The 23,930-nt window shown below is 38.3% G+C and overlaps 1 protein-coding gene across 1 annotated transcript in view; it reads left to right on the top strand.

Annotated features, from left to right (window-relative positions):
* The window catches only part of LOC124595554 (BRCA2-interacting transcriptional repressor EMSY-like), a 324,488-nt gene that overhangs the window by 199,791 nt on the left and 100,767 nt on the right, over positions 1 to 23,930 (top strand). The window contains exons 11-14 of the mRNA XM_047134334.1: positions 1,602 to 1,855; positions 2,125 to 2,265; positions 2,637 to 2,775; positions 17,330 to 17,457. Coding sequence (XP_046990290.1) covers positions 1,602 to 1,855; positions 2,125 to 2,265; positions 2,637 to 2,775; positions 17,330 to 17,457 — 662 coding nt within the window. The remainder of the gene's footprint in view (positions 1 to 1,601; positions 1,856 to 2,124; positions 2,266 to 2,636; positions 2,776 to 17,329; positions 17,458 to 23,930) is intronic.

Raw genomic sequence — 23,930 nt, 5'->3', positions numbered from 1 at the left:
ATAGTTTCACGTACATCCATTTTTTAACGTTCCTGTTGACAGTTTCAAAAATTTTACCTCCTAAAGTTAAGTTATTCTCTAATAAATTGGTATTGTTCAGTAAAACAGGAAAAACCAGAATGAACATAATTCAAAATTAAACTGTAACCTACACCACTATAATACCAAAATTAAATTAGAATACCATTTTAACCCTTGAGTGGGCACACCTGTGTATAAAGTGTGCCGATCACAGATAACATTGTTTTGTACGATTCCATTGTGGTTTTATGATTGCAAGCCTGTATCTATTCTTCATTATTGCCTCAGCTAACACAGTAATAAGTTGTGTTGTCATATGGCCAAGTGAGCAGCAGTAATATAAAATAAACTGCGAACTAGGTGGAAAAAAATTACAATCTCTGCAAAAAAAAGACTCAGAATCGGAGCTAGTAGCACAGTCCCACAATTAGGCAGTAATCTATGAGATAATTAATAATCGTTTAAGTGATCCGATGCAACTGACTGTTTAAGACTTCGAATGGATCATTACTATGGTTTAATTCTTGTGTGCGGCAACAGAGTGATACAATGAAAGGTTTGCTTTTTATTGTTTAATTAAATAGTAATTTAGCCAATTTGTTCTATTTTGTTTAATTAAACTAAGATTAAACTAGAATTTTCTTCAGAAGTGTTTAGCTTGATAACATAAAGGCAGCTATTCTTTATGCCTGCAAAGTGCACCTCACACCCGCTCGTGCTATGAAAAACGAATCGCCCACTCAAGCGTTAATAGCCACAAAACAGCATTTTATGAAAACATGCATTACATCATGGCCTGAAGTTTGCTGATACCGTTCCTAGAACTCTCTCTGTCCCTCCCTCCCTCCCTGTGTGTGTGTGTGTGTGTGTGTGTGTGTGTGTGTGTGTGTGTGTGAAGTTATTTTATAAAATGTAAAATATATTGAAACCATATCTGTATTATTTTGCTAGCATATCCGATTAAGTGGTGAGTAGCGCGCACACACACACACACACACACACACACACACACACCCCTTTTAGTATGTGTGTATTCTCCTGCCACCGCTTGCTGAGTAGATATTTTATCTATCCATTCACTTTATAATGTTTCTAATTTGTATGATGACATTTTTTGAAGAAATTAGTCTCATCCAATACAGTATATGCACTTTGGCATGTGCTTAACAGACTTCCTGATTCATTAGGTTTCAGATGTGCAGTCACTGAAGCACTCCGTTTCTGCAGTTGATATTTCAACAGTATAAGTTCCAACTACCTTCCCAATAAGCTGGCATGCTTGAGCTACAGCACTAACAACCGTTATTTTAAACATGATAACCATGTCATTGTCACTTGAACCACAATATATGTAATGGTCAGAGATGTTGTTTCACAGCAAAGAGCTTTGAACTGATATATGGTTAGATGCTGCAATATTGATGTGTATTATGCCATCACAGGTAGCACCTGAGAACGGCAACTGGAACTTTTGTTAAGAAAATTGATGGAAAAATGGAATCAGATTGTCAAATAACATATTTTAAGGCTTAACAGTTTTACTTATAAGAAATTATTCTAGAAGATATATGCTTTTTCAGCAGGTACTGTATCCCGCATGGTGACTATCAACACTGCATCTGCACCACATTCTAACTCTTCGGTGTCCGAGATCCGTACAGCACCAACAACTGTGATTACAAAAAACATTTCTAAGCCATTACAAACTGTACACATTTCTGCACAAAACAGCAATGTTTCTAAAGGTATTGGTGGAAAACCAAATGTGATATTGGTACAAAAGCCTTCAGGTTCTGCTTTAAGTCGAAGCATTACACTGCCTCAAGGAGGAAAGGTTAGTTAAACTCTATCATTAAAACGTAATGAAAGTATTATTAATATTATCAGTGTTGAAAGGGGACTTATTTTCCCTTTTCCACTTCAAAATTTGTGAAATTATTAATGCAATAATTATTGAATGATTTTATGCAAATACTAGCTTTGTGAAATTTGGTGCTTAGCACTGAATGATTTATTGTAGTCATTTTCAAGTTACACATATGAGCGTTACTGTTTTAACTCTTGTCATTATTTCATTGAAATTTTCTAACTCTGTTATTCCAGGAAATACTTGGCAAGGTATTGGTTGGAAAATCAGGGATGCCTGCAGGCCACCACTCATCTGTACTGTCACTGGTAAAATCATCTCATATTGTTCACCCTGCAACCCAGCAGAGTGGAAATTTATCAGCAACCACAACTCATGTAAGAAAAGGGGCTTTATTTTATTCGTGTTGTAAAGATTACAAGCTGAGTTGCAGACATTCACTGTGAAAATACTGTTACATATTAGCTTTAAGCCAAAGCATTCTTCCACATATTAGCTTTAAGCCAAAGCATTCTTCTTCTTCTTCTTCTTCTTCTTTGTGCACTCTCTTTTCTGAAGAAGGTTTTGGCTAAAAGCTAATACATAAGACTTTTCATCGTGCCTGCATGCAACTTGATGTGTCGCCTTTATGGAAAGTAGCTATCTGTCCTTTTGGTAATATTGTTGATATTCCAGCCTGGATTTTCCATTGTTAGACTCATTATACTGTCAGTTTCAGTGTGCTAAGAAAAGGTTTTTGTTGTTATAGGGAAATGTTATTGTTCTCGATCTCAGTCAAGAACAGCTAAATAAGAATTCAACTTTGAGTGACATATTAAGGGTTTCAGGAATTATACCAGAAGATGGATCTGCTTCAGAGACTATACCCACAGAAGCTGTGGAAGAAGGTGATTATGCTCTTACATTTGTAAATATGAGTTTATATGTGGAATTCAGAAATTAACTGATGGAAAAAAGCATGAGATTACAATAAAATAATATGCTCAAGCTGTAATATTATTAATATTGTCTTTCTAATAATGCTGTCCTATCTTGCAAGTAATTACAGCTATTAACTTATGGTGTACTAATAATTTTAGTAGTTGACACACACTAATGAGTCAAATGGATTTTATGTAGTTCACTTTCTATTTAGAAAAGTTTAATCCCATTCCTTTGTCAATTGCAGTCTATGAATTAAGTTGCAACTACCAGGAACAAGTGAAATCCTACATTGGCATTTGACTGCATGGCCTCAAAGTGAGATGATAACTGAAACTTTGGAGTGGGATTGCTGTTGTACTGTAAACCAAACTGGATAGCTTGACACCAGAAAGGCATTTTTTATTATATGTTAAACAAATGGTAAATTTATATTGCCAAAATCTAAGCCTTTTTTGAGTCTATGGTCTTTTACCTGGTTGTCGTATAGCACAAGGAGTTATGTCTAATTGTCAGTGGTGTCCTAGACTCTGGACGAATCATGGTGGTCGCCTTAATCAATAGCATCTTTATCAAAGGTGGGCTGGCTAGCTGCAACAGCTTTCTGTTTCCTTTGCATCAGTTCATGGCTTATGTCACAATATTTGTTGGCAGGGAAACTTAGTTCAGACTGTAACCATATGTACAAGTTAATTTTCAATTTGAATGTAAAATAATTCATTCCACATCACTACAAGATCCATGGAACATGTAAGTAACCAACTAACCACCTCTCTGCAATGTGTGCATCTACTCTTGTAGGTGGCTGGTCATCTGGCAGCTTTCTGTACTATTAGCTCCAAGCAGTCTGTGACTCGACAGCAGGATGTAACTTTTAATCTCTAGATCTCCAAATTTTTAATTGATGAGAAACTATTTTTTATTCCTTGTACTTGCCCTAGTAGCAGTGCTGCCGTGGAAAATAATTTCTGAAACACTATGTATTTCTGTGTTTTGACATAATTTCATTGCCTATAGATTTAAAGACTGACAGACAATTGACTCCCGTCAACCCAAAGACCATGATGGAATTCTGAACACTTTTTATTTAACAGCTCCTGCAAGTGGGTATAATGCCCTCTTCATTCATGTTTTCCCACTCGCTCATCATAAGAACATTCTGCTTCATGTTTCACACACAGGTCCCTGGCAAATACTGGGTACTTGAGTCCTTTCAGTTGTTTTTTTCCAGAACTTTGCTTCTCATATTCATTAACCTCAGACTACTTGTGAGGATCTGGGCTGTCCCTAGTCCCTGTTTACAAGTCTATTGCTCAAGGACTCTCAGCTCACTAACATATTCACTCTATGCTCTCTGCATGCTGTTGTGTGGAAATTAATCATTTTCCATCATTCCACCTTTGGTTATGGCTTCAAACTGGTTGACATTTAATAAAATATAATAAATTATTACCTGGAAAATATGTCAACCACATGTTTATTATACCACTAAAATTTTTAGTGAAATCAATGGTTGTTTAGGAAAAGTAGGCAGAAAATATTTATTTCACTGTGAGGTAGTTATTTGCATGTTTCATTGACCATATATGCAATATCTCACTATGATATGCACATGTCAGTTGGTTTACAAATATAATCCTTTTCACAATGAAAACATTTTTAAATTCTGGCAATTTACACGATCGGCTTTCACAAGAAAAGTTCTCAAGGAGATATGAATTTAGTTTGAGTTTGATTGAGTCTCATTTGGTGTAATTGAAAATGTATCCACTGTCTTGTACACTGGTAGTGTGCTCCTCCTCCTGTATCTTCTGCGACGGTACGGCATGGCTGTGTGCTTCGTGCGGCTGCCTCGAGTCGAATGAACATGCTGCTGCCTCCAGACACAGTTATAAAGCACCATGTCAGAACTTCCGGCCCCCACTTGCGCGCACAGAGCCAGCACGCCTTATCAGTGTTGCGCAATCTTGATTTTCCAGCAACACGGGCCTAGTAATACTAGGGCCCGTGTTGCCCGGCAGCCTCACTCAGCGGCTAAGTCCGCTTCAAGGTCACACGCCTTACACAGCAGCATAAGGCAAATTCACACAACCATAACTAGATAGTTGGTCAAGGATTTTAATGGATATGTACTTCATTCCACCCCCTCAACCCCCCCCCCCCCCCCCCACCCCCGCACACCCGCAAGGGAAATGGATAGGTTAAAGTTAGATATAGTGGGAATTAGTGAAGTTCGCTGGCAGAAGGAACAAGACTTTTGGTCAGGTGAATACAGGGTTATAAATACAAAGTCAAATAGGGGTAACGCAGGAGTAGGTTTAATAATGAATAAAAACTAGGAATGCAGGTAAGCTACTACAAACAGCATAGTGAACGCATTATTGTGCCCAAGATAGACACGAAGCCCATGCCTACTACAGTAGTACAAGTTTATATGCCAACTAGCTCTGCAGATGACGAAGAAATGTATGATGAGATAAAAGAAATTATCCAGGTAGTGAAGGGAGATGAAAATTTAATAGTCATGGGTGACTGGAATTCGGTAGTAGGAAAAGGGAGAGAAGGAAACGTAGTAGGTGAATATGGATTGGGGGTAAGAAATGAAAGAGGAAGCCGTCTGGTAGAATTTTGCACAGAGCACAACTTAATCATAGCTAACACTTGGTTCAAGAATCATAAAAGAAGGTTGTATACATGGAAGAGGCCTGGAGATACTGACAGGTTTCAGATAGGTTATATAATGGTAAGACAGAGATTTAGGAACCAGGTTTTAAATTGTAAGACATTTCCAGGGGCAGATGTGGATTCTGACCACAATCTATTGGTTATGAACTGTAGATTAAAACTGAAGAAACTGCAAAAAGGTGGGAATTTAAGGAGATGGGACCTGGATAAACTGACTAAACCAGAGGTTGTGCAGAATTTCAGGTAGAGCATAAGGGAACAATTGACAGGAATGGCGGAAAGAAATACAGTAGAAGAAGAATGGGTAGCTTTGAGGGATGAAGTAGTGAAGGCAGCAGTGGATCAAGTAGGTAAAAAGACGAGGGCTAGTAGAAATCCTTGGGTAACAGAAGAAATATTGAATTTAATTGATGAAAGGAGAAAATATAAAAATGCAGTAAATGAAGCAGTCGAAAAGGAATACAAACGTCTCAAAAATGAGATCGACAGGAAGTGCAAAATGGCTAAGCAGGGATGGCTAGAGGACAAATGTAAGGATGTAGAGGCTTATCTCACTAGGGGTAAGATAGATACTGCGTACAGGAAAATTAAAGAGACCTTGTATGAATATCAAGAGCTCAGATGGAAACCTAGTTCTAAGTAAAGAAGGGAAAGCAGGAAGGTGGAAGGAGTATATAGAGGGTCTATACAAGGGCGATGTACTTGAGGACAATATTATGGAAATGGAAGAGAATGTAGATGAAGATGAAATGGGAGATATGATACTGCGTGAAGAGTTTGACAGAGCACTGAAAGACCTGAGTCGAAACAAGGCCCCGGGAGTAGACAACATTGCATTAGAACTACTGACAGCCTTGGGAGAGCCAGTCCCGACAAAACTCTACCATCTGGTGAGCAAGATGAATGAGACAGGTGAAATTCCCTCAGACTACAAGAAGAATATAATAATTCCAATCCCAAAGAAAGCAGGTGTTGACAGATGTGAAAATTACTATCAGTTTAATAAGCCACGGCTGCAAAATACTAACGTGAATTCTTTACAGATGAATGGCAAAACTGGTAGTATCTGACTTCGGGGAAGATCAGTTTGGATTCCGTAGAAATGTTGGAACACGTGAGGCAATACTGACCCTACGACGTATCTTAGAAGAAAGATTAAGGAAAGGCAGACCTACGTTTCTAGCATTTGTAGACGTAGAGAAAGCTGTTAACAATGTTGACTGGTATACTCTCTTTCAAATTCTAAAAGGTGGCAGGGGTAAAATACAGGGAGTGAAGGGCTATTTACAATTTGTGCAGAAACCAGATGGCAGTTATGAGAGTCGAGGGACATGAGAGGGAAACAGTGGTTGGGAAGGGAGTGAGAAAGGGTTGTAGCCTCTCCCCGATGTTATTCAAGCTGTATATTGAGCAAGCAGTGAAGGAAACAAAAGAAAAATTCGGAGTAGGTATTAAAATCCATGGAGAAGAAATAAAAACCTTGAGGTTCGCCGATGACATTGTAATTCTGTCAGAGACAGCAAAGGACTTGGAAGAGCAGTTGAACGGAATGGATAGCGTCTTGAAAGGAGGATATAAGATGAACATCAACAAAAGCAAAACAAGGATAATGGAATGTAGTCGAATTCAGTCGGGAGGTACTGAGGGTATTAGATTAGGAAATGAGACACTTAAAGTAGTAAAGGAGTTTTGCTATTTGGGGAGCAGAATAACTGATGGTGGTCGAAGTAGAGAGGATATAAAATGTAGACTGGCAATGGCAAGGAAAGCGTTTCTGAAGAAGAGAAATTTGTTAACTTCGAGTATAGATTTAAGTGTCAGGAAGTCATTTCTGAAAGTATTTGTATGGAGTGTAGCCATTTATGGAAGTGAAACATGGACAATAAATAGTTTGGACAAGAAGAGAATAGAGGCTTTCGAAATGTGGTGCTACAGAAGAATGCTGAAGATTAGATGGGTAGATCACATAACTAATGAGGAGATATTGAATATAATTGGGGAGAAGAGAAATTTGTGGCACAACATGACTAGAAGAAGGGATCAATTGGGAGGACATGTTCTTAGGCATCAAGGGATCACCAATTTAGCATTGGAGGGCAGCGTGGAGGGTAAAAGTCGTAGAGGGAGACCAAGAGATGAATACACCAAGCAAATTCAGAAGGATGTAGGTTGTAGCAGGTACTGGGAGGTGAAGAAGCTTGCACAGGATATTGTAGCATGGAGAGCTGCATCAAACCAGTCTCAGGACTGAAGACCACAACAACAACATCAACAGCTTCATTTCTTTGGCAGAACTTGTGGTGACATCCATGTGTTGTATATCTTGTTAACACTTATTGGAGTTTGTAGTTTGCCTGTTTCGACTTGTGTCATTGTGGCATCTGTTGAATAGAAGTCATTCGAGATATAGTTATGTTCTTCTATGAGCATTAGGTATATGCTTTCTTAGGCCTTGGCGTTGGGCAGGAGCATCTGCATTCTGATGTCTTTCATGAAGAAGGTTTCTTTCATTAAGACATAAGCCAGTCTTGATGGCGCTGTCTTCCTGAGACCCGGAAATTGTTTCATATAGTGAGGTTTGACTTTCTATATCATTGACTTTTAGAATGTCCCAGATTGTGTGGATCCCATAAGTTGGTGTTAATGCTTTGAACATTTTTATTGGGAGTTTTTGAGGTTGTTTGATATTGTAAATTGCTTCTGTTGCTCTTTCTTTCCCATGGTTGTTGAATGATGTCAGTGTTGTTTGCAGAGTGACTCCATGATATTTGTAGCCAGTACTACTACTGTCGGTTTGTCTTGAAGGGCCAGAATGTCTTTTGATGAGAAGTTACCACCTCTTCTGAAAATTATCTGTTTCATTTTGCTGTAGTTTATTTGTAGCTCATTTTTCGGTAGTCCATGACGTGAGTCTGTTTAGCACCTTTGTTTTCCTGTTAATAGTGTATATGAAGACTATAAAATATTTGTTCCCTGAATATCATAGTGTGTCTTGCACCTTCTCCATTAAGCTTTTTTCCTTTCTGAAACCAAATTGATTTTCTGGTAATTGAACATATACTTCATAAACGTCAACGGTAAGCATGCTGGTTAATATTTCCATGAAAATTTTGAAAGAAGTGTTTTTGAGGGCTGTGCCTCTGTATAAGACTGGGTTAAAGGTTTCTTCTTTTCCATTGAAAAGAATTTTGATTGTTGAAGTTCTCCTTTGTTCCGGTATTTTCCCTGTGCTCATGCAGGTGTTGAATAGTTCCAACCAGTAGTCTTCAATCTTGTGATAGGATTCCTTGAGGTTTTCTGTATATATTCCTCCTGGCCCTGAAACAGTTTTGTTTTTTGAGTTTTGTATCACTTGGTGTACTTCTTGTCTTGTTATAGGGGTGTCTCGTTCTATTGTTTCCATTGTACTGTTTCATAGGATGTTACCGTGTGTTGCAGGTTTAGGATCTCTTCAAAATGGTTTTCCCATGCGTCCATTGAGATTCCTTTTATTATTGGTGGTCTAGGTTTTTGAGTGCTATCAATGGGCCTCTTTGAGCACATTCTGCTTGTCATCTAGCACCTACTTGTGTGTGGTTCACCTTCATCTTCTTTATTAGTTTTTTGTATGACCTTTGCACAGTATATAGTGACAGGTCATACTGTTGTGTTGTGGTTTTGGCTCAGTGTAGTGCCGATAGCATCTTCTGCTGTTCACCACAACACTCCTTGTCGAACCATGTTTGAAATTTCCTGTCTTTCATTTCTCTTTGACATGATTGTAGGGTCATTGTGCATAGTTCCACTACTTCCTTGTCTGTTGGAGCTGATTAGACATCTTGCTTTTTCTATTTTTCCCAGGTTTTCTTTAACTTCTCTGTGTCTAATTTCCTGGATATCGTGTTTGACTTGGGCTTGGTTCTCATTGAAGACTGATTAAATTCAAAAGTTGTTGTGACTGGTATATGTAGTCTTATTGGTGCTACTGCTAATACCCAGAGTGCTTTCTGGTTAACTTCCTTTATGCCTTCCCCTCTGAGTAATAGTCTGCAGCTCGTGGTCTAGTGGCTAGTGTTGCTATCTCTGGATCACAGGGTCCCGGGTTTAATTCCCGGCCAGGTCAGGAAATGTGTAAAGATTGGGAATTTGTACAGGCACTGATAACTGTGCAGTTGAGTGCACTGCAAACCAAATATCATCATCATCATCATCTGCATAATACTAGGTTTATTGCTGTGGTTCCACTGGCTGCTATGTAGATTTTCAGGTCAGATTTGTTGACAAGGCTGTATCCTCCTCCTCCAGGATCAGTTCTGTTTTAGTGGTTGGTTTGTCTGCCCTTGTGTTGAGATCGCCTGTAACAATTACTCTTTTGTAGATCTTTGTTTGTATTAATCTCTCTGTTATTCTTTCAATTTCATTTTCTGCTGTCATCTGCGGTTGAGTCTATACGCTTATTATTGTTACGTGATTTGATTTAACAGCATTTGTATTTCATCTCTTACTGTTTCCAATATTAATCGAAGGCATGGTTTGAAGAAGATGGAAACTACTCCTGCTGGTCAGCCTATGGTTTGGTGTGTGAAAGAGTGAAATCCGTAGTACCTTTTTATAGTATATTGTCGATGAAGAAACAATACCGCGTAACTGACAAATTGCCGATTTTTCGTTTTTCAGTGTCAGATGATGTCGTTAACCGTACATGCATCTGCTCTTAATACCATAATGCTGAATTTTTAATTATTTACCATGAAAAAAATTATCTAAAACAATACCGCATATGTGACACAGCAAATAAATAGATGACAATACCGCGGAACTGTAGAGAATTAAATACCGCATATCTACAATCTATGGATACTGTAAACAATACCACGTAAATACAAAAGCACACACAGGAACAGCACATTGTTACTGCCTTATTACGTATTTAACAGTGCTCGAAAGTGGTTCCATGCTTGTAGCTTCATTCATGATAATGGCGATCTTTTTACTGTAGAAGAAATTATTTCTCAGCTGAAATCAGCTTATGAAAGCAGAGAATCGTTCCTGAGAGTGACTGACAGTGGTAAGAAAATTGTTTTATTATTCACTTTCGAATGTTAGTAGCACCGCAAGTATCTTATTGTGATATAAATCAGAACGCCCCCACTTCACTCGTTATGTGCTTTATTCATTTCTACCAAAGATTTCTAGACTGTCCACTTTCTTGTAGGATCTTCTGTAAATGCAGAACAAAGAACAGGCCAGAAAAGTCATAACGCTGAAGTTACATTTACCGAAGAAGAATTAATTTTGTACATGGGATTCTCGGTTACTGTTCTTGCAACATCTAATGACGCAGGTAAATTTTCTTGGGATTATTGTTAATGGTATTACAGATACAGTGGTATTACGGATGCCGTCATTCTCAAAAATACATGAATTTGAGCTTCATCTTTGTCTGCTTAAATTAATTTATAAATATTTTTTCATCTAGAAACTTCAGTGGCTGTATCCAACAATGCTCAAAATGAAACCACAGTCACAGTTTCCTCTAGAGACGACAGTACTTCACACTCATTGCTATGCAATGCTGCTCATTGTTTGCCAGACACTCTGGATAAATTATCGAAAGATCACAGGAGCAGTAATGATGCTGACAGTGAAGGCCAAGAAGTTTATGGTGACGTAAGCAGTGACAGGAAAAGGAAATCTAAACCACATCCTGAAGATTGGAAGAAAAATGCCAATAAAATTCTGAGAATGTGTGGACAGGCTTGTATTGGATACAAAAGAAGTCGAATTGGTAAAATCACTCATGATACTCCAAGAGAGGCGTGAAAATTAGGTCCAACATGTACTTCGAAGATGTGCCAGAAATCCGTTCTGATGGAAGTGTCATCAGTTTTCTGCTGATGATAGGCAGGCAGCATTTAACACATTTTGGGAAGCGATGTCATGGGATCAAAGGAAGGTTTACATTATCAACCTTGTGGACATAATTCCAACCAAACGTCCCGGGAAGAAAACATGCAAATCTAGGAGAAAAGGGACGCTCATTTTTCATTTGGAAAATGAGCTGGGGAAACATAAATTATGCAAAAAGATGTTTCTCAATACTCTTGGGATTAGAGTATGGACTGTCCAATATTGGCTGAGTAATTCCACACGTGGGATGAGTCCTGACACAGAATCATCACGACTTCGAATCAAACAAACGAAGAAGAAAGATGAGAGAATCTTCATGAAAGAATTCCTGGACTCTCTTCCAAAACTTCCCTCGCATTACTGCAGGAAATCGTCCTCGAAGTTGTACCTTGAGCCTATTCTACAATCCAAACAACAGCTGTATGAACTCTATGTGGAAAAATGTCATGCGGAGGTTTCACCATTAAGTCGGGCTACCTTTAACTTGATTTTAGAAAATGGTAATATTAGAAAGTGCAGTTTATTATAAACAAAGTTGGCTGTTCGTATCTTTACAATGTATAATTTAGGAAGTCGTAATGCAGTATGTTACTGGTTCAGTGAAACACAAGGTGATTTGATTGCCTTATGTTTTGACTCGTGCATCGTGGACACCCTATCCAGAAAGATTAAGGAAAATCCCGTTCAAGTCATTCTGTGTTCTGACAGCTGCACATATCAGAACAGAAGTGTAATATTATCAAATGCTCTTTTAAGATTGGCAATTTATACTGGAGTATTGATTACACAAAAGTTTTTGGAGAAAAGGCCATACTCAGATGGAATGTGACTCAGTTCACAGTTCCATTGAGCACAAGCTTAAAGGACATGAAGTTACACTTCCTAGCCAATACGCTATGAAATCTAAAGAAGTGAGAAAAAAGCCACAGCCACACGAAGTCCATTACCTAGATTATTCCTTTTTCATCAACTATGCAGAGAAAAGTTTGTGACTGTATGACTCAATTAGGCCTGGAAGAGCTGTAAAAAATGAACGTATTGTTACTGATCCGAGGGCGCTACAGTACTGCCCAAATGGTATTATTTTCTACAAGTGCTCTTTCAACGAGGTATGGGAAGAATTACCGAGGCGGCCGAGGAAAATTCTTGGAGATGTCTGCTTCCCGAAACTATACAAGGAAAGACTGAAAATCAAGAAATCCAAATGGGACCATTTACAACAACTTAAATCTGTTCTTCCTAAAGATTGTCATAGCTATTATGACACCATTCCTAATGAATCAAAATTATCGTGGAGGTAACTGTGTGATGAGTATCAGTGCAGTGTAGTTCTCTGTTGCTGCTTTGAGTGACGTTTAGGATTTTTCTTCAAGAAATGTGCGGACATTATAGGAACTATGTAAGCAGTATATTTATTTAAAACGTTTTTATGAAATCTTTCAATAAAAAATAATTAATGCTCCAAAACATGTTCTTACTAGCTTTCTCAGCACCAAATACCAACGTAAATGTGTCAACTCATGCCAGGAGACTGACAAATAAATACCACGTAAGTAACAGATCATGGCATGAATACCAAGACAATTCCACGTATGTGCCATAACTAAGCTTTGTAAAGCGTACTTTTTTGTTTCACATTTTTATTTGCTCCAATATTTCCTTGTAGTGCTATGATGCAAATCTAGCGCCACTGTGAAATGTATTAGGCATTTTAGACAGTTTTTTCTCTCTCGTGTAAAATTCTTATTTTGCTACTTATGTGGTACTGTTTCTTTGCCGACGATATTCTGCTTTTAAAAAGGTTTCTGTGAGGACGATGGTGTTGTACTGTACTAACATCTCAGTTGGCATGAATGGTATCACATTTTTAAGCCTTGTATGTTCCATGTGTATTTATTACAGTTCTGCTCCTTCACTGTAATGTGTTGTCCAAAAACAAAATGTCTTTACTCTTACTTCTTGTAGCCAAAATTCTGATTGTTCCATAAGCTCAAGAAATCTGAATAGAAACCCTATTTTGAAGATCAAATGAAGACTGCATGTGTGAACTGTGCAATGAACGGTGTGAAAGATATCATGCAAAACCCTTCAAAAAAAAGAACAGTGCCAATAATAAAACTAGGACTATAGTAATATAATTCAGCTATGTATTTGTACTGGAATTTGTATTTGTTTATATTTACACATTATGCACATTTTTCTTAATAAAACTACTTCATTTCTTTCCCTGCTGCACAAAGACCTAGTGATGAACAGTGCAGATCATTTTTGCTTCCAGTGTAATATTTATGGATGATGTTTTCAAAGTGTGATTTATTGATGACACAAACAACAGAAGGATCCATGATGAAGATATCAGTGAGCCAAGTTGCCTATAGAGTTGTCTACAAGACATTTTAGACATACATTGTCTGTATTACATACTTCTGTGCAGTGAACACTGTTCTTCTCAATGAATAGTTTCCCCAGAGTAAGATGCAGTGAGACATCAGTGAATTTAAATAGAGTAAGTAAGTAAGTCAAATTAATACTCATTTCATCTGCAAAGTCTAGTATTGACAACATATTGATGAAATTTGTTTTTTAATGTGTTGGTACACATTGCACTATAATATAACTCAAGTGTCAACTTGGTGGAATAGACTTAATGTATATGGCTTTCTAAAGTAACCATGCTGCCACTTTTTTCTCGTCATCCAAATAAATAATCTGGAAAGCCAAGCCATTGTGAAATTCCTTGTTTGAGACAGTTTATTGCCAATAGAAATTCATACAAATTGTCAATAGTTAAAAAATATTTTTGTGGAGACAAACATGGCCATACTTCTATTGAAGATAGTCCTCTAATTTGGCTCAAACTGACAAGGATTCTTTTTGCTCTTACTGGGAAAGACAGCAAAACAAACAAGTGACTCATGGAACATATTGGACTAAAAGGGGCATTTATGACTTTAATAACAGTGGAATGGAGATTGGTAGGACACACAACCAGACAAATAAATGGTTGTGCACTTACGAAGTCAGTCGTGGATTCTAAGAGCTAAGAAAAGACCATGACAGTGGTGTAATGGAAGTTGTGTGGATGGCAGTAGAAAACATGCAGGGGCAGTATGAAAGTATCTAGCCGAAGACCATATTGCATGGAAAAGTCTAGTGGTGGCCTTGATCCAACCAGTGGATGTCAAATGGCAGGTGGTGGTGGTGGTGGTGGTGGTGGTTATGAAGGTACCTTGAAGCAAAAATGTGAGATACATATCTCGTAGGATGATCTACACATCACAAAATCAAACATTAGGTTTTGTGAATGAATTTAGAGCTGTATGCATTTTGTCTACTGACGACAAAAGATTGCAATTTGCCTGTATTTGATGGTTTCTCATATTGTTGTCTGCTGAATACACTTCCTGATAAATGAAAGTGAAGTTGCCAGAAGAGGAGGAGGAATTGAAATGAAACTTCAAGTGGTTAGAGGGCATTTAATATTATATCAGTGATTACAAAATTGACTCGCATTTACAAAGAAATTGGCAGTATGAGCCCACTTATCTGTATGACATTGCATCTCCTTTGTGTTGAATGCGTACAGTGTTTGGATTGAGAAGGTGTCATAAAGCAGTTGTATCCTCTTCTGGGGGAAGCTGACCCACAACTGTTGTAACTGTCCTTGATATACTAGATACTGGCACTGGAATGGAGTTGACATCTGCACTGGTTTTATTCATCATTCTGTTGGCAACAGATTAGAGATTTTGCTGACCACGAGAGTACCTCAGCGTCAGACACATAGTTTATAGAGATGTGCCATGCGTGGATGAGCTTTGTTCTGTTGAAAAATGGCACCACAATACTGTCACATGAGAGATAGCACATGAGTACACAGGATGTCCATGACTTATTGTTGTACTGCCAGAGTTCCCTCAGTTACTGCCAGTTGAGGCCTAAGGTCATACCTGATGGCTCTTCACACAACTGTGCCGCTCCAAAACATTGGAAGAATGGGACCTCCCACCAGGTCACCACCATGCTCACTGACGATTGTCATCTGGATTAGATCAGAACCACAAATCATACACAGTGCCGTGCCATTCATCAGCAGCCCATGCTTTGCAGTAATCACACCACTCCAAACACAACCAGTTGTGTTGGGGTGATAACAACCATCTACTCATGGGATGGTAAGTCCCCAGCCCGGCCGCTGCTATTCTCTTGATCAATGGTGTGTGCTTACTTGTTCTTGGAAAGCAGCTGCAGATTTGAAGGACTTGCAATGTGCCTGATGCACAACACAGTGATCTACTCTTCTGATGGTCAGATGAGGGGTCAACTGAAACCTTGATGCACAACACAGTGATCTACCCTTCTGGTGGTCAGATGTGGGGTCAACTGAAACCTTGATGATGAATGTGCCTGCCCTAACATTCACACGCAGTCCAACAATAGGTCACTCTTACATCTGAGCACTCACAAATTCTGGATATTGCACTTTTTGATCAACAAGCAAAATGGAGGCCTACAGTGAGGTCCCTTTTAAACAATCAGGGGCTGGTTATGCTGTCTCACACAAGTATGTGATATCTCTGTGTCCTTCACAATGATCACATAACATACATATGCTTGCCCTACTAGACAGGCCTAGTAACAAATTGAACCAAGCACTCTGGTGCCATTTCTGCCTGACACAGAGAACTTTAATTATTTACACACCAGCCAATGGTGTGTACATGTACAGTGTTACATCGAAAGTGCTTCAGTGTCCTTTTATCAGGAAGTGTATATGTTCTAATTATTTAGGGTGTGATCCAAATTTGAAACTGTCTGAATTTTATGTTTCATCATTGCTTTAAAAAGATTTTACCATTGAGTATAACTGCAAATCTCAGTTAATAAAAAGAAGGTAATGATATGCAAAAGAGTTGAGTCAATCACGTCAAAAATTTTAATCATTAAAAAAATTATTGAGAAAGTTAACAGTTTTAATTATTTAGAAACCAAATAAGTTCCCATCATGATAGAGGTGTAGACAACATGCTTCATCAGTTTCAGTAGATATGTGGTGCTATTAATAGAACCTGTAAGAGTGCAGTTAGAAAGCAAACAAAAATAAAGTTGTATGAATCAGTGACTGTGATGTGTCTGCCGAATAAGAGTCATATTCAGATTCTCACAAAAAACAATAAGAACAAAATGTGGGCACTGAAATAAGATTTCTAGGAACAGTGAAAGGTTTCACGTGCCAAGGCAAGAGTAGGAATGAACAAATTTGAGGAGAACTGAATTTTGAAGGGATAAACAACACAATAGAGAAAGATCTTGAAAGAAAATGGGATCACAATCCCAGAAGAAAGTCTGAAGAAACAACTGTTGAGATACAGTCCAATAGGAAGAAGAAATCCTGGTAGCCCCAACATGAGATGGGCTCAACAGTAACCTTTAAGGACAGAATAGGCAATTAGCCTAATCCCTGAAAGTGAAGAAGAAGAAGAAGAAGAAGAAGAAGAAGAAGGATGATGATGAAGATGAAGATGACAATGACAACCATTGATGTATTTGAACTATGCGCTAGTCTGCCTACATGAAACATAATGTTTAATCCCAGTGTTTCCTTCATTTGTCAGTTTTGTTTGGTTTTTGTTTACCTCTTTTTTCAGTAAATTATAAGTCAGTTCCAAAAATAATTTCAAAGTAATTTTCAAAATTTATTTTTGTCATAGACTGTAGACTAACTGCAGTTTCATCATATTATTACTGTTTTTGTGAGACTGTGAATGATAGCCACACCATGAAAGATGGCAACATGCAGAACTGTTATTCATTAACAAAAAGAATTGTGCAATTACTCAAAAGCTGAAATATAGTTAGTTAACTGTTAAGAATAAAATACATTTTTACATTAGTAAATAGCTCTAAGTGGATAATTCTAAAACAAAAATTTCTGCTTTGTTTTAGGAAAACTAGTACAACATGTAATTAACATAGAGAATACAGAAGCACATACACCAAGTGCAGGCTCTGAGAAACAGTTCACAGAAAGAAGTACAGCTGCAAATGAAAACTCTGTGCCTTCTGAAGCAGTGGTAAATATTATAAATTGTAGAAATTTTTAAAATAATGAAATAAAACTGTGAAAAATTCTGATTATGGTCTCAGATTCTTTGACATTAATATGGGTGATATAGTATAATAATAAAAATGTAAAGTTGCCATCAGCCTGAAGGTTATTTTGATCACCACAGTGCTTTACTAAACACAGTTCTGTTGGAGGTGGTGGGCCGTTTCTGAGGCTACCTTTGCACTGACTTACCCAACCAGTTATAGGAGGAAGTACTATTTAACATAGACTTCAAACCATAGTGAAACTGGAAGTTTTTACATTAACAAACATTTTCAGAAGTTGAGGAAGTGATAAGTGACAGATGAAAATCCTAATAGAGATCAGGGATCGATCCTCAGACCTTTGGATTTGTAATCTAGCTGTTAACTACTGACAAGGAACCTGTTGAGTGTGAAATTGCAAAAGGCCAATGATGTTTACGGCATTTGACATACCACATATTTTCTACCAAGCAACTACAATATTGGCTGCTAATGGCAACAGGGGCCAAGACTTGAGGTCTCCAGTGGTGATCACAGCATGAGGCTCTGAAGCGTAATTGAACTGCTTAGTTGATGAGTAACTCACAACAGTGTTATTGACTGATCCACAAACAATGGAGATTCATGCAGGTTGAGGCAAGAACAGGAACTGCATTGTTGTCAGTTCCAAGTGGCAGTTGCGGTATGCGCATTCACTTGCTTTGTGCTTGATGAAAGTGTGTATCCAGCAAATTATGGCTCTAGCTTGCGTGTGCAGGATTTGTCACTCACCAGCACAATCTGCCATGACATCTCGCAATAAATGGAATAAAAATTCTCTAAAATAGCTCGCTGTGATCATGTATAATGCCCGTATTGCATAAAACATTCACAGTAGAGTGCTCAGAACACTACCAATCACTCATTGGCTGTTGGAGAATGCGTGATGTAGGTGCACAGAACAAGCTAAACTCAACCAGCATCGTTCATGACTCCAACTATAGTGGTGTTGATAGAAAGCAGAGCAATGCCAATGGTAAACAAAGTAAACATTGCACTGTATGTACAAGAACAGTTACCAAACTTAACATTTTGTCAGAAAGCAACAAAGAGAATTTCGCAGAGTGAGAAAGAAGTGGCAGATGTAATATCAGCATTTCTGCAAGATGAGTCAGTGGGATGTGTGGTGCCGTATACACTCAACTGTGCAGATAATGTCCATGAGGAGTGCAATGATGACGATATATGCTTAACAAGTGAAAATCATACTGAAACAGGCATCAAGGCAAGTACTTCGTCATCCTTGTCAGACAGGGAGCCATAAATTCCGTCTCCAGTGAAACTTAGTAAAGGGCCATCTTTGTCTAAGGAGTGAGTACTGAAAGTAATTATGTACGTGGAAGATGATCCACAGTGTAGTAAAAAAACAGTTGTGAATAGATTTCAAGTAATTCCACAGTAATATGATCGTGTGGTGCATAAGAAAACTATGGGTATTAAATGGAGGACAAGACACACTTGTTACAAAAACTGGTGTTAGCGCGTTTCAAGGATGCTCAATACAATTTACAGGATCTGCATGATACATTAGGCTCATCAAATTGCATGTGACATAGATTACAGAAATTTCAAGGAAATAAGTTGATGGCTCCATAACTTCAGAGAGTGCTACAGAATTGGAAGACATGAGATAATGAAATTTCAAACAAAGAGTCAACTTGATGATGCACAGCAAACTGTGGTATATCCCGAAAATGTGTAGATGAGATAAACAAACTTATCCCACCGTTCAGTAAGAATTTCTTTTTGACTCTGAACAATTGGGGTTTGAAGAGGAAATGCTTATGAAAGGAGCTCTGTAAATTAGAGGTACCAAGAGAGTTGTATCAAGATAAACAAACATAACTGTCTGAACGCACTTGTATAAAATTATGCCGATTGTTGATCTGCATGGTAAATTGGTTGGAAAATTATTTACTCTGCTGCAATAAGTTGGAGATGCTATGCTTTCTATGATTCTTTCTTGTGTGCGTGATCTTGCCAGGGTAGTAAGGAATATTTACCTCACAGAGAGCTAGAGTGGGAAAATTGGTGTAAGAGAACTACAGCCAGAGTGTGAACACTGCTTTTTGCCAATAACTGGTCAAAATAACTTGATTTTGCTTGATTCTGGGTCTGTGTATAAAGATTATTCTCATTTAGAACAATCTGTCCCTCCTGAAAAGTGTGTGAAATGCAGTTCATACCACCTGTAATCACTGGACAAATTCAACCTCTGGATGTTTGTTTTTTCCGTGCCTGTAAAACATGTTATCGTACTATCTGCAACTATGCCTTCAAGGATAGTCAGTTCCACAATAAGCTACATGACAGACTGTTTCAGATTCAATTGTGTGCCATCACGTCCCATCAGTTATCATCACCCTGTAACACCAATAAGTTTTTGTATACATTCTTCAAGAGTGGGTATCTAGCTGAACATTCTGCACAGTTTATAACTCCCAAGAGTTGGTCTTCGATCTTAATGGTGCAAATCTTTGTGGTGACTGCATCACGCCATTTTTCATTTAGTGTTCGTGGTGCAAGTTAATGATTTGTTTCAAACATTTCCTGAATGTTGATGAAATGTTGTGTGGCGAGGGCCTCCCATTGGATAGACCTGTCACCTAGTGCAAGTCTTTTCTTTTTTAGTTGATGCCACTCCAGTGACTTGCACATCAACGGGGATGATACAATGATGGTGAAGACAACACTACACCCAGTCCCTGAGTGGAGAAAATCTCCAACCAGCCGGGAATTGAACCCGGGCGCCTTTGCATAGCATTCCACTGCTCTGACCACTGATTTATTGAGGGGGACAATGTCAGTGATGTCCATTTTGTGAAGTATAATACAAACATCCCATAGAAGATTGATGAATGCACCTTCCAGACACTCATTTTCTATCGCCCTCCTGATGCATGTGATGAGTCGTTATCAGCTAGTATTTTTCTTGTCATAATTGCTAACACAATACTTTCAAATGAGCCATACTTAAGATTGAAATTGCAACCTCACTCTCAAGGGGTTCCATGTGAGTCACCAAACCACTGGACAGTGATGATCATGTACTAAAAGGAGCCTGGGCTGGAACATAAGCAGTGACTGAGGGGGCTGATACCTAGGCATTTGAAGTCTTTGTTATTCTTCAGAACATGAAGAATAAACACTTTTGAACCCATGGCCAGGCTCATGTCACGTTACATTGTTACATCACTACCTCTGTGTCAGCCTTCTTGGAATCAGTTTTGGGAATACAGCTTGCGCAGTATTTAATGAATCAGAATGACAGTTTTTGGTGTTTATAAGTAATGAAAGATGATATGCCATTATTTACCTCCAAAGAAGGCAATACTTGTTATCAACTGAACACATACTTTTTTGGTTGTATGATACTACTCCCTTCATAATGTTATGATACACTTTCAACATATGTGGTTGCAAATGCATCAGTTCTGTCTGCAATATAAAATGCAGATATGTACATTACACTAATTTTTGTAAACCCTTGTCACCAGTTTTGTACAGGCCTTGTCGCTGCTGCTGTGGAGGCCAAATTGCCACTGTTGTTATGGTAGGCCGAGTTTGTGAGTTCTTGAAACAGGTTATGGTGCAGTACACCACTAAGACAATTTCTCCCTGCCTCTATTACACAGCTGTGCCCCAGGGTGAGGCAACAGGATAGGTGAATGAAGGTTCTACAACACTTCAACAAACTATTAACAAAGTCAGACAAATGAGTTAAAAAGTTTTACTTATCTTAATGACTTGTTGAATGATTAAGTCCACACTCTTGTAATATAATACAAAAATGGCCCTCAATGAATAAGTGCAAGTAATCATAGGTAAATTTCACAGTACATAGCAAATGCAATTTACAACAACTGTCTGTTCACTTCTAGGAGTTCACTAAAGGTCATAACCTGTCTAAGTCAGCACTGAACAATGATCTATAAGCAAGTTGGTGAGAGCTGCTCTTCTGTTTTCTGAGTAGGCTCCTGTCTGTTGTCGTTCTATCGTTGGCAGATTGTACTCGGCGTGCAATTGGCGGGGATGAAATCGATATCATCAACTTCAGCGCCGCCCGTGGTGCTAGTGGAACTCGCGCAAGTGGCGAGTCTCTATGGCACTGGCAACAGTTCACATTCTTGCAGCTGTGGGGCTTTTACCCTGGCTGTGTCTTGTTCAGACAACGCAGCACTCAAAAGACGACACTCACTCAAAAGATGGGTGAGGGTAACACAGCTGAAAATTCAGTCTAGGAAGTGAATTACATCTGGCTTTATGGCTGAATTCTCTACAGTTTACTTGGGGCCATAACAGGGAATCATGAATGAAATGTGTGTAATTGAAAAATCCAACAAGAATAAAATAAAATCACATGCCAATGAAAAAAATAAAAACAGAGATCATGGATGAAATGTGATTTAACTGAGTAATACAGTGAGAGTAAAATCAAATTATATGCCTATCAAAAAATTAAAAACAGAAAAAATTTTGAAATGTAGCTCACACTGTCTAAATTAGATGTTATATGGGTTCCCAAAAGCACTTTATACATTTTAAGAAATAGTTTCTTAGGCAAATTTGTAATGATTCCTTGGCTGTTCAGCCTTCTAGTATTCTCACTGTCAATTAGATTGTAAACCTCTGAAAATAAAAATAAAAAAGAAATTTTGAGGAAGTAAGCAAGCATTGTTGTAAATGGCCATGCCTCAGCGTATACATCAGTTCGCATCACATCACCAAACTTGAGCACATTTGGGTGTTGTTGGCTCTTGGATGGGTGACAATCCAAGCTGCAAGCTGCAGGGGTGCACTCAGCCTCTTGATGCCAATTAAAGAGCTACTTGACCAAGTCATAGCCGCTCCAGGTCAGCGAAAACCTATGACGACTGGCAGGGCAGCGTGTTCACCCCACACATGTTAATATCTGCATCCAGTGATTCCATTAGGCTTACGATGACATGGCAGTTGGTCAGCACTGCTAGGCCTTCTGAGGATTATCAGATGAAATGTAATTTCTTTCATCAAGCATTATTAATTATGGCAGAAATATTTGCTCTTAATGGAGGGCTAACTGTTGAACATGTGCTCAAAGACATTTGCTAAAGCCTGTAGGGACCATAATTTTACTTTAATTTAGAATGCTTTAAAATAGTTCAGCATTGAAATAAAACAAATAGTTAATTCCTCTGTCCTGGCAAACAGTTTTTGATTAGTAATGGTCTCTCGCATAATGTTCTGCTGCATATTTCATCTGCTGTGGAAGACATTGTCAGATGCTGTGCTACCAATTAACACATGAGAAAATTATATGTGTAATGGTGAAAAGTAATGTCACGCATGTATTGCAACATACTGGAAGCAAATAAATAAGTAAAAGTGTTTTAACCAATGAAAACTGTGAACGCTTAGCTAACTGCCAATAGCAGTAACAACTGAACTGTTTACCCATACTTTTGCAACAGCAAATGCACTGCAGTGTCATCCAAATGCTTAAAGGTCACTCAGTCTTGCCAAGGTGGTTCTTTTGTAGATTGCAGATATTTGCCTAACTTTTTGGTTGGTTTGCATGCTATGTCAATGCTGTGTTTTATTAACACTTTGTTAATGGTGATAACTGATAGTTCTCTGATTTTCTGAGTGGTACCACTGAACGTCGCATACCGTTCACCAGGGGAACAGATAGTCAAATGTACAGATACTCAGGAACTGAAGTGATTTTAGTGGACAAAGTTTACAGGAAAACCTCTCTTGCAGATAGGTGTCCGTAGGAAAATTGCAATCTCCATGCTAAGCAGAAGAGAAAAATAATCAGTCCATCAATGGACTGGGCTAAAAGAATCTGAGAGACAAAGTAATCTGAGGGAGATCTAAATTACAAAATAAGAAAATAACTAGCTACGTAAATGCTTTCCTCTCATTTGTGAAAACTATCATTGATCATATTAGCATATTACCAGAACATTAGAAAAATGCAGTATGATGCAGTACTCAAATTGACAAAAGAGGATACAAATACTAACATTCCACAAAAGATCAGAATGATTTGCACATGCAGTCAGTTAAACACTGATGAGCCGAAACATTTTGATCACTGCCATCCACGAAATTGAGTGCTGCGTGATGACCTTGCTGGCATGTGATGTGATAAGGAAAGTACATAATCAGAGCAGACACACGAGGAGAATCATTGTGGTTAGTGATGGTATCAACTGCAGACAACCACCACAAAACATCCTCCATCTCGCAGACAAATGCATGGGGAAGCTGGATTTCCCAATAATGATAGCATCTTCCAGTAGCATAACTGTCATGTTACAATGCCAGAATCATACTTCCATGATTTGAGGAGTATGATGTATTGTCCACCAAATTTGCCCGATCTAAACTCTGTGAGAGGCACGGGATGCTACTGAGCATGAGATTCTTG

This window comes from Schistocerca americana, chromosome 2 (assembly GCF_021461395.2).
Source record: "Schistocerca americana isolate TAMUIC-IGC-003095 chromosome 2, iqSchAmer2.1, whole genome shotgun sequence".
Taxonomy (NCBI): domain Eukaryota; kingdom Metazoa; phylum Arthropoda; class Insecta; order Orthoptera; family Acrididae; genus Schistocerca; species Schistocerca americana.
This window is presented reverse-complemented; position numbering and strand designations above follow the sequence as displayed.